This window comes from Cibotium barometz, chromosome 19, assembly GCF_041138505.1.
Source record: "Cibotium barometz isolate CiBa-2024 chromosome 19, ASM4113850v1, whole genome shotgun sequence".
NCBI lineage: Eukaryota > Viridiplantae > Streptophyta > Polypodiopsida > Cyatheales > Cibotiaceae > Cibotium > Cibotium barometz.
Window position 1 is genome coordinate 28,276,038 of NC_141064.1, and position 11,421 is coordinate 28,287,458.

Here is an 11,421-nt window from a genome sequence, read left to right on the forward strand (position 1 = left end):
GCTTATTCAAAAAATAGATATTGGTATTTAGTTAAAAGAAGAATTTTTATGATATTTAAGCAAAGGAAAATTTGAATTAATTTTTGGGGTCAAAAGATGAATTTCCACCATAATTCTACCTAGGGAATTAAGGTTGAGAAATTAAATGGTAGAAAGAATATCTTTAGATATTTTATGTGGCTAAATCACTAAATTGGTATTTACTCGAAAGTAAATGTTTATCTGAAAAAAATCCTTGTTAGAACTAAACTGAATGATTAGACTAATAGAGGGACAGACAGTAAACCTACTTATCCATCTCTCGATCTGAATCAAGCAAAAACTTCGTGACCAATTCCAATACCTAAATACAAAGAATAGACCACCGTTGAATTAAACTAGTTTTCCTTTGACCGAAATCACTAAGAATCTAGTTGGACAATCAGTCAAATGATGGGTAGATTACCTTGATGAGAGATCAAGGATTCTCATTATGAAATTGGGAATTAAGGAAAAAGGGGTTTTGTGGAACCAATCTCAAACTGGGAATTTTACATGTATAGAACCTTTGTTTTCATTTAAAGGACTGTTTTATGCCAGAATGCTGGAGAAGCATTTGGCATGTGTTTTACTAAGAGGAGGTTCGTTGCAAGAGCTAGCGGGGAGTCGTCGTGGGACATCGCTCACGACAAAGCCTCTCGAGGTCTTGACCAGCCTCGGTATGGTTAAAATGGTACGCTTCCGGTACGATGGGCGAGGACCGACGAAGCGGTCCCTGAGTGAAGTGCTAGGACACCTAAGGAGGATCCTAGAGGGTTCTGACCAGGTGATGCACGGGCTTGCGGTTGCTAGGACACAGATCCGTGCGTCGAGGAAGATTCGGATGGACTAAAAGGAAAGATTTTTGTGAATTAAATTTGATACTCGATCTCGTTGGTTGGCCAGCTGGTCTTCAACGGAGAGTCCAGAGGACACATTTAGTAATACAAACCTTTGCTCAGGTGCGGAAGGTCACAGGACAAACATAAAAGGGTTGTCGACAAGCATAGAAGGCAATTAGATGTCAAAGAGAATGATTAGGTATTACTGAAATTTGAGAAAGCAAGACTCAGAAAGAGGTCTATCAAAGAGGTTGCATACCCTAATCTCACAACCAAGTATTATGGGCCTTTTTGAGTGATCAAGAAGATCAATGAAGTGGCTTTCAAGTTGGCATTGCCTAATCATTGGCATGTACACAATGCTTTTTATGTGAGTCTCCTTAGCAAGTATGTAGGGCCAGAGCCCAGTGAACCAGTCATTGAGGATCCACCAAAGTGGATGAGCTCGATGAGATTTTGTAGCCAAAACAGTTTGTGTATCCACGGAACGCAAACTTGTTAGGCATTACCTTGTGAAGTTCAAGAACTATCTTTCCATCAATGCTAATGGGTAAATAAAGAGTTCTTTAGAGATTGCCTACACTTGGTTCAAACATATTTCAATTGGGGACGATTGTTTAGAGCCGGAGGGAATGTCACTATTTGGCCACCAAAATGGTACTATGCATTGGATTGGCATCCATGGATGTTGGTTTATGCTTATACATGGGATACTATGGACATGATCTTTTGCGAGAACTTGATGTGTTCATGTCCGAAATGTCATGTTTGGGATTAGATGTTTCGTTGGGACTTATGCCTATGTTACATGCCTGGAATATCTAGTGGACTTGGCTTTCCACTAGGACTTGTGCATGTACATGCCCAGAAATGCCTAGAGCATTGGCTTTCGGTTGGGATTTATGTCTCTGTGTACATGCCTAGAAATGCTTGAAGGATTGTTTTATGTTGGATCTTGTACATCATGGACTTGCCCGAAAACATCCCTTGGGTATAGTCTCATGAACAATACCAATGTTGTATTGCATAGCATCTTTATGCGCTTGCCTGCAAATTGAATTGCATGTTGTTTCATGCTTGCATGACCAATGCCAATGTGTAGTTCCAAGTAAGAGGATGCCTACTCGTGAACCATGCATGTGAAACTGTCTATTGTCATGGTTATGTTGCATGTGGATTAGGACTTAGTGTTAATTTATAATTGAGTATATTCACGTTTTAACAAGTTTTGGACAACCAAAACTCACTTGTAAATTATGACCATTCCTATGTACACACTGTGTACACACTAAAGTCCCGAGGCAATCACAACTCAATTTCTAGGTACCCAAGCCTTATGCCTTTATCCAAAGTAAGTATCTAGCCATGTGTCATCTCAACCTTGCACCCCTTTGCACTTACCTATTGTAGGTGGACACCTTTCTCTCCTTCCTTCTCAAAAGTGAGTGCCTACTTCAAGAGGGCTCTATGGTTGTATTTTTAGCACTTCTGCTTTTCCAACTCCATATCCAAGCTTGCTAGAGTGTTTCTCAAGCATCCAATAGTGTTTTTGGTACATATTCTTCCTCCTACACACTCCCAATGGCTCAAATTCAACAAAACAATCCATTTGTTTGCTGTAAATTCTAGTCTTCTGGTTGAAAACCCTAATTTTAGCCATCCTTTCTTAAGTAGAACCATAGGGTAAGTTTTCCTAGGTTCCCTGCACCTACTTGAAAACTTTGTTGGCGAAAGGAACGTGACAAATTGAAGATTGCAACCTTCCAAATAAAGACTTCCACTATTGTCATCTCTACTTGAAATTGGTAAGCTCACATGACCGATTATGGCAACAAGTAGCAAGAGGGAAGGGCAAGACTCCATTTATTCACATACCCTGTGTAGTGTTCTCTCGTCTTACGTGCTCTTCTAAAAACCATGTTTGAAACAATAGAGTAGATGAAAGGCACTTGAGAGAGTATTGTGATAAGCCAACTCCTTGGAGATCCTCATACTATTTGCAATGTTGTTTTCATATTTATTGGTATGAAAATCTAGCCAAATATGCTCATGATGCTATTACGGGGATGACTTGTGGCTAGGGGTGAATCAAAGAGCTACGACTCTATTCCTTTGTTGAAGTCCGAAGGACCACAAGAACCTACAGGCGGGAAAAGGAGGAGTCCTTCGGCCTTTCGCCCCACAAGCATGCGAACGCTTTTTCAATAACAAGCTCATAACAGTGAAACCAACTATTTTTAAGAGTAATGGCCACACCATGGGAAGTCGTGAAAGCTCCTCTATGTACTTGATTCTCCCAAGATCAATATAGATTATTTGAGGGAGAGCCCGTCCGTTCTGGCTCATTGTGTGACTCTTGTCAATTCAACAAATTACATTTTGGATTGTGCTTGTTGTCAATTAAATCTTAGTGTGTTGGTTTGCATTGTGCTCAACCAAACATTCCACACCAACCGGTGGAATTACAATCATCATCAGACTTTCGTGCCTACTGATGTGTGATGATCCCCTCTGCTTGACTGTCAAAGTCAACAGAAAAGGCTGACATGACTTGCTTGTCATTTCCATCCATCCCAACTACCTTGCCAATTGATATATGGGAGCGGCAACCCAAAGGTTGTTCTCTAAAAAGACAAACATGAATACAAAAAAATAACAGCTGCACAATAAAAAGCATGCTCACTAATCTCTATACCATAACACACTTCTCATTCGAATACTGAACTCTCACCATGACTTTTCATGCTACATGTGGAGATAAGGTGCTCCATCTTTTAAAAGTGAATATACATGCCAGCTCCCCAAAATAAAGTGAGCAAATTAAGGATTTACAATGTAGAGTACATGTACATCAACAACCACAAAGCATTCTTTAAACAAGGCTCATGGCAAGAGACAGAAGCAGACATGCATTTCAAATGGAGCTCCAGAGGATGGATCTCTTGAATTCAAAATGTAAGCGGAAAAAGTCCTCATAGAATGCATGAAACTTCAGCCGCTAACCCCATTTTAGCACAATAGATTAGAATATATGAGCAACAGACAACTGTGACAGAAGCAATAGCTACCGCCAAGTCATCTGCTTAAAGCCAGATCTTAAGGGATCAAACCCACCTTCAGGTTCTTTTCTCTTGAACAGTCCAGCTGAAGGCCCTGCTTGTTGAAATGAGAGCTGACCAAGAGAAGGCACCTGCCACATGCTAAGTCCCTCCTCTCTGGAATCGAGGTCGTCTAAATCTGGGCCAGCATTTAAGTCAAGGCTGGGCCTTGACCAAGAAGCGCTGGTCTCGGCCCCAGGAACCTCTATCACCCCCATGAGGTAAGGCCTTCCATATGGTGATATTGATCCTGCACTTGCTAGCTGAGAAGGACCAGTTGCAAAAGAGGGTGGGCTTGTCGAAGCTACACAGGGCATGGAACGCATGTTGTATAAGGTTGACACGAATGGAAAGCCTGTATAAGAACTGAGCGTGTGGTTTACGCTAGCTACATTTCTGGCAGTTGGAGCTGCTGCTACGGCGTATTCTGATTCTGCCCTGCTTGCAGAAAATGCTACCATGGTATGCAAGGGATTTGCAACAGGGTACCAAGGTGCAACATTTGCAAGCTCTGCATTAGCTCTCATCCCAGGAAAGATAGGTGCCAGACTCTCAAGATCTTTACCATGGCTGAGTTGAGGAGGCTCTTCCCTAATAGATTCTTCCACTCCAGGTCCATTATTCAAATCAAAGTCACGAATTATGCGAATAGCAGCACCTCTCGTGTCAGAGGCAGGAACCATGTTCTCCTCACTCTCGTCTACCCTGTTTAAGTCGAGCTCTGGCCTAGATGCTGTAGGGCTACTGTTTACAAGAAGTTCTGCACTAGATCTCTTGATTAAAGCGCCATCCAAGGCCTGACAGATTGTGGTATTTACAATCAGAGAATTCTGTGAAGGAAGACTAAAAGCCACACACGCGTCTTCCACCACTCTCTCATCTGCCACATTTAAATCTATATCCCAATTCCGGGTCTGCTTCTCACTTTGCCCAGTAGCATCCGCTGCTGCTCCTGTGCCAGTGGTATCAACAGCGGGTGATTCAGTTGCTCGGCGAGGTTCGGCAGGTCGGAAAGCACTTGTAGCAGCTGAGCCTTTCCATCCTAAATCTGCTTTAGTCCTGAGAAAATTAGATGGTGGAATGAAGCCTCCTTTTGCAGCAGCTATTACAGCAATAGGTGCTGCTACAGCACTTGGTGGCAATGCAAGAGGACAGGCTAAGTAATCAGAAATAACAGGTGCATTAATTATGGGGGCGGTTGTTGGTGAGGGATCATCATGGCAAGCATCATCAGTAACAAACCCTTCATTTAAATCAAACACCAGTCTTCCAAAGGCATTACTGCTTCCACCATTTCCAGCATAGCCTGCAGATGCCAAAGCAGCTGCTCGATCTGCTACTGATGCTTCGGTAGCTTGGACACTGCAGACTGTAGTGTCCATGTGATTATCTTGAGCTACAGGAGAAGAAAACTGTTTATTCTCTTTCAAAACCACTGCCTCTTGTGCTTCTCTGATGCTCGTATCATCAACAACAGAGCCATGCACCAATTCGAGCAAAGATCTTGACTTCTCGGCGCCGTTTAGAGAGCAAGGAACCTGGTCCACTTCTTCACCATTTCTGACTGAGGGCATTCTATCTGTGTCCGCATCCATATCTTCCCTTTTCTCTGTAACAGTCTCCTGACTGTCATTGGAAACACTACAGTGAACTGTTTCTTTGTCAGAACCCTTTCCCTTGACCACATCCTCACCTGAAGAGATCCAGGGACTCGTTGCACTCTCCTGGGCAGGACTATCATGTTTTGGTTCCAATTTGCTGGCATCTTGGCCCTTAGGCTTGCAATATCCCTCCACTTCTTGTTCAACTTCCTTAGCAACCTGCCGTGCTACTTCAAGAGCATCTTCCTCATAATATCCACCATCGGATTCCCCACCCTTGGCAACATCTCCAACTGAAGACATCCTAACCAGACATTTTGGACTGTTTGTACTGGCCCTTTTTGCATTCTCAAGCCCTTCTTCAAGGCAGCTGACATCATCCAAACCTTTTGCAGTGCCAGTTTGACATTCTCTTGACAAACAGTGAGTATCAGCTAGCAACCTTGGAACATTAACCTTGTCCTCATTGGTAGTGTCCCTTCTGACTACTGCACAGTCACCACCACATCCATCTTGACTAGCAAATGCTTCAGTTCTTACTGCAGCACCATTCACGTCCTTAAGAGTGGAGCACTGAGAAGAGAACAAAGTAGAGTCAAAGACATCATCTCTAACCCTTTCTTCTAGACCCTCTGGTGATATTGCAATACCTGGCTTCTCTTTTGAATCACCTGCAGATACTCCTGCTTTGGTATTACCTCCATGATCTGGTTCATGCAGGTGCTCTCCATGTTTTAAAGGCTCTATATTCAAATCCTTTGCCATGCAATTCCCTTCCTTAATGACACCCTTTTCAACTTTATAACCTTCGCATGCAGCTACACTGGCCAGTAGATCTATGCCACCTTCATTAGAGTCAAGATTATGCAGTTCTAACCTCATGTCACCAGAGCCTATCCCTTTCTCCAGAACGCTAACCTGTAAGCTAGCTGCAAGTGCCATAGGTTTTCCAGCATGATCAGGCCTTTGTTCAGCATCTGAAGATATGCAGTCACCGTTCTGTAATATGATGCAACAAGCCCTCTCTTTCTCTTCACCACAATCAACTGAAGATTTTTCACCAGTGCAATTTCCATTGCCAATTTTAAGGTCTCCACTTGAGCTTGATGACTGAACAGCTGGGAGAGCACAAAATGTCTTACTCTTCGCATCAACTGCATCCTGCCTATCTGTGAGACAGGGTGAAGAGCCTCGACTAGCTGGATTCCCTCCATCACCCCCACTAACACCTCGGACAGGACTTCGTCCTGGATTGGGAAGCCTAACAATGATCCTATGATTGCTCAAGCTTTCCGATCGCACATTATCATTTGTGCCCTTCTCTGTCACCGATGGACTTGCCACCTTTTCAATTCCCGAAATCTTGTCCCATGCGGACTGTTTCCCACCAGCTAAATCCTTTGTAGCTCCTGTTGAGGTAGCTGTTGGGTAGCCTTTTCCAAAAGAATTATGGCTGCGCAGTGTGGTGGTGGTACTTCGACTACCAGTTGAGACTGCAGATGATGTCTTGACCTCTTCTTTCCATGATCCAGACCCTTTTATTGAGACACTACTCCATGACTGGCTACTTGGTGATTGACTGGAGCTGCTGCTCTTCTCTTCTTTTGCAGCTGTAAGTAGCACCTCATTTGTCCCACTTGCATGAGGTTTCACAAAACTGTCTTTGGAGAAAGTGTTGGGGATCGGCGTTGAAGCCTCTTTGGACCCACTTACGTTTAAAGAGCTACACTTTAGAACCCCAGAAGGTAAGCTATTTGTAGCCAGATTTTCCCCTGTGCTGCTTTTCAAAACCCCCCCTTCAACAGCAGGATGACCTTTAACCCCAAAAGTCTCACCAGAAGGTTGCTTACCTGACAGAGGATTTGAACCATGCTTCAACTCACCAGAGGATTTCATCTCTGCATCCACGCGCTTCTTCCACGTATCAACAAGCTTCCTAGCTTTCTTTTGAATTTCCAGATTCTTGTGACTTCGTAAATTGTTCACTGACTTCCCTACCGAACAACATTTCAATGCATCTAAGTCCACTGGTAACTTATCTAAAGCTCTGAGTAAAGTTAGTATGAGCTCCTCCAGCCCTTTATCTCCATCCTTAGGACTTTCACCATCTCCAAGCCTTCTTTTGTGGGCATCTTGCAGCCAGTCATCTAGAACAGGTAAGCCACCAAGCTGCACAAAGCGCGTGAGACAATCCACCTCTTCTGTTGAAGCAATAAGGCCTGCAAGATGAATTCGTTGCGAGCCTGCATCGCCTGAATTTTTTGCACAATCAGTCCCCTCCTGAAGCATTAGTTGTAAAATTTGGTCTACCGCTAGCACACTTGTAAGACCTCCATCGTTATCTGCAATATTTGCAATTTCCTCAAGCTTCACACTGCCATCTCGTTTCAAAGGTCCTGTAACACTCTCCTCCACCTTCATCGGTTTTTCTCGCTTACATGGATCCTGACTTTGATCTGTCCTTTCCCTCTTCTTGCCCTTGCTTTGAGATGTATCAGCCTTTGACTGCTGTGATGAAGTGGTGCTACTCGAGGCTCTCTGTAAAGAACCTCCTGCTTGCACTGCTGCATGCATCTTAAGCTGTATCCTCCGACCAATCTACTACTTCCTGTTGAAAAGAAGAGTGAGAAAACATAATCATGTTTATGAGATCGCTATTCAGATTAATCTACCAAATGCACAAATAAGACAGATCAAGCAGGCAGATAAAACCCATTTAATAACTACCAGAAGCTCACAGAACTTTCATAAATGGCAAGGCAAGAATATAGTCTTAACCTAAAGATAACCAGATTATCATGATTGCACACCATCGAGCCTACTGCACAGTCATGTCCCGCAACACTAAGCGCCCTACACATCTTCTTACTGCTACATGTAAGATGACAAGCTGCTCAGTGCTCCAGTCCTCCATTTCGAAGAGTTGGAAACCTCTTCCTCTTTCACCATAGGGATCAACCTATAAAAATACCAGTTACTCAAGATTAGTCTAACTTGGTCCCTGGATTGGTAAGACTCCCTCGCCTTATGTTCTTAGGGAGGATTCACAAAGATCCACCCTAACACCATCCCGCTTGCATGACAAAAGCTAATTGGCCCAAAAACATTCTCCGTTCAGTTTTGTTTTCACCTTGTCCACCCCCGGTTAAGGGATGGACCCAACCATCTTGCCTAGTCACAGAGGCTGGCATGCAAAATTGCATCCGGTGTGGAAAAGCAATACACAACCCGGACATGGTAGAATACGGGCATAGTTGCCATGAGTTGCAATGCATTTCCATCAAACACATTCAAAAAAGTTTCAATAGCATTTCGTACCTTCACAAACCGTTTCTTATATTGCAACTATGACTATGGAGCCCTACCAAATGCCTTACCCAGATGGCCCACTTCAGCTTGCTGAAATTACAGCAAAAGTTGTACTTTACATAAGGATGTCAGTCCGCTCCTTGTGAAAACGGAAGTTCAACCTGGTCGCACTCCTCCCTCCCCGGGCATGTTGCTGAAATTAGAGCAAAGGCTGCACTTTACATAAAGGATGTCAATCCACTCCTTGTGAAGATGGAAATGGCCACTTCAACCTAATCGTACTCCTCCCTCGCGGGCATGTTGCTTGGTAGCTTCACCTGTCTGGAGACAGTTGTGAATCCCCCCTTAACAAGCTATCACATGGAAAACAAAAGAACAAAGATACATGGGCAAACTCAGAATTTAGAATGTTGAGTGTTCCAGGCAGACTTCACCCTTTGAGGCTATTAGTCATGAATATGATCGTCACAGCCAGGTAATTCAACCACCTTACAAAAGGAAACTCAGTTATCCTTCATGGCACCTACTATTTGTCGCTAACCATCTCTGGGTGACAAGAATCTGGTTGAGAACAGTAACCTGACCCAGTATCCCCATAGCCAGGGTAGCTGCTGAAAGTTTAGCAAGCCCCTTTAGTCGTAAACAATTGACTGACTCAAGCGAATGGCCCGTACCCCTTTCCTACACTGATAATGAAATAGTGAAAGAAACCCATCTACCTTCACCTCTATCAGAACAATTCTACACAGATCTAGGTAAAGGGAACACCAAGGAAAAAAAAATTTGGGTGTTGGCCTTGGCATCCATCATTGATCTTCACATCATCTTCCATACTTTCAAAAGGAAAGCACGTGTATTATGACCAAAGGCAATACTTGAAAGACTCCTCACTAAAGCAAAATAAGGTGTTCAAAAGGCTTCTGAGAATCCCACCTTAAAAGGCCTGCGTGCGACAATAACTTCTTGCTTCTGTCTCCATGGGTGGCATTCATCAGCATATAAATTTGACGTCACAGTTTAGCCAAAGCTAAGATTATCCCTCTTTCGCATACATTAACACTCCATGGCACTCCACATCGGTGCTGCATAAGAGCAAATTATTCACAAAAACAGAAATCTTGCAGCTTCTAGTGTTATCCTTCTCCCATGATGGGCAAGAGAAAAATTATTTGCTGCTGCTCGGAGCCCCTCGAGCCCTGTTGGGGTATGCTACAAGATTTCTCCGTTGCAGAAAAGCTCCAAAGCTATTCCAATATCCTGGGATTCCCCTCCTCCTCAGTTGCAGAAACTGCAATAAAATAGGCGCCGTTCCTCTTATCTCAGCAAGCAAGAGTACCCCTCAGTGGAGTCTGCTGGAATTTGCCTTCTTTCAAGGCGACTTTCTTAGGGTTACCCGTTCCTCTTATCTCAGAAAGCCAAGAGTGCCCCTTCGTGCAGCGTGCTGGCCTTCATCCAGAGCAATTTTATAACGGTCCACTTTTCTCCTATTGAAGGGTTCCCTCCTCCATTTGCAAATCTTACCATGTTGCAAGAATGCTATTTGCCTTGCGAAAAAGGGCTAGGGTTTCACTGACCAGAAAGGCCCTTTTTGCAAAGGAGTTGCAGCACCCTAGAACCATAGGATACTGCTGTTTTTGTGTCAAGGAAACAGAAAAACCCTAGAATACTGGAGTCTTCTTATTGGTGACCAAAGTCTGTGCATGGAGCATCGTCAGCATCAGAGAACCTTCAATGGCAGTGCTGAGGGAGGGGGGGGGAGGGAAGGAGGGAAGGAGGGAGAGGACTACTCTGATGAAGGCGATAATAGAGCTGTTAGAAGAAGGGAAAGGAGATGGGGACTGCGGACAAGAAGCTGAAATGGGCAGAGAAAAGAAGCAGAACTTCAGGCTGAGGGAAAGGAGAAAGCGTGTTGCTAGAGGGTGACCCTCTGAGTTCCGGGTGCCATAAGTGAGGGGGCCGTAGCAGTACTAGCCACAGTACGCGTTTAGGACCATACCATACTCTCTTTCACCAATCAAGATGATATACACCTACCTCTTGGTACCATCACAAACACATGAAAGTTTCATGACCCAATCTTTTTGGGTTCGAGTGGACCTTGTGTCACAACCCTCCTCATCATCATGTCATCTGTTGCTATGCAATGCATATGCTAGGACCACTCTCTACAACCCGTCAATGGTGGACCTTATGTCACAACCAACTTCATCATCATGTCTTGTGTCGCTCCGATGCACATGCTAGAACCGCAACTTGCTACAACAACATATATATCTTCTACTCTGGGCCTATTTACACCACGGAGGCTCAAAACCAACCACCAGTGGTCGTGCAAATTGAATAGAAAATTTCCACTAAAAAGTGTGTGCAATGTGAGAGGTAGTGTATGCAAAAGAACATGTCAAATATTTTGTTTACTGACTTGTGAAACCAGTTGTTTTGAAAGGGCTGGGTCGAAATACCACCAGCAAACCATGACATGACCACTAGTGGTAATTGCCCCTATGATGGTAACACCATTCTCTTGATCACCTTGAGCACCTTGTACCTCAA

General features: G+C 43.8%; 1 protein-coding gene across 2 annotated transcripts; it reads right to left on the reverse strand.

Moving 5' to 3' along the window:
- Nucleotides 1-3,571: 3,571 nt before the first annotated feature.
- Nucleotides 3,572-10,874, reverse strand: LOC147628413 (uncharacterized). Of its 2 annotated transcripts, XM_086813537.1 has the most exons (3): nucleotides 9,802-10,865; nucleotides 8,338-8,518; nucleotides 3,572-8,167 (listed from the first exon to the last, which is right to left on the reverse strand). In XM_086813537.1, exon 3 carries the CDS (start codon nucleotides 8,131-8,133, stop codon nucleotides 3,925-3,927), a length of 4,209 nt encoding a protein of 1,402 aa, XP_086669663.1. In that variant the 5' UTR covers nucleotides 8,134-8,167; nucleotides 8,338-8,518; nucleotides 9,802-10,865; the 3' UTR covers nucleotides 3,572-3,924. The 2 variants fall into 2 exon arrangements, with proteins under 2 accessions (XP_086669663.1, XP_086669661.1); XM_086813535.1 differs by lacking the exon at nucleotides 8,338-8,518 and having other exon boundaries at nucleotides 9,802-10,874.
- Nucleotides 10,875-11,421: the final 547 nt, after the last annotated feature.

Bases quoted from the DNA above. Each gene is read 5' to 3' on its own strand.
- LOC147628413 (XM_086813535.1), bottom strand. From the start codon at position 8,133: ATGCATGCAGCAGTGCAAGCAGGAGGTTCTTTACAGAGAGCCTCGAGT.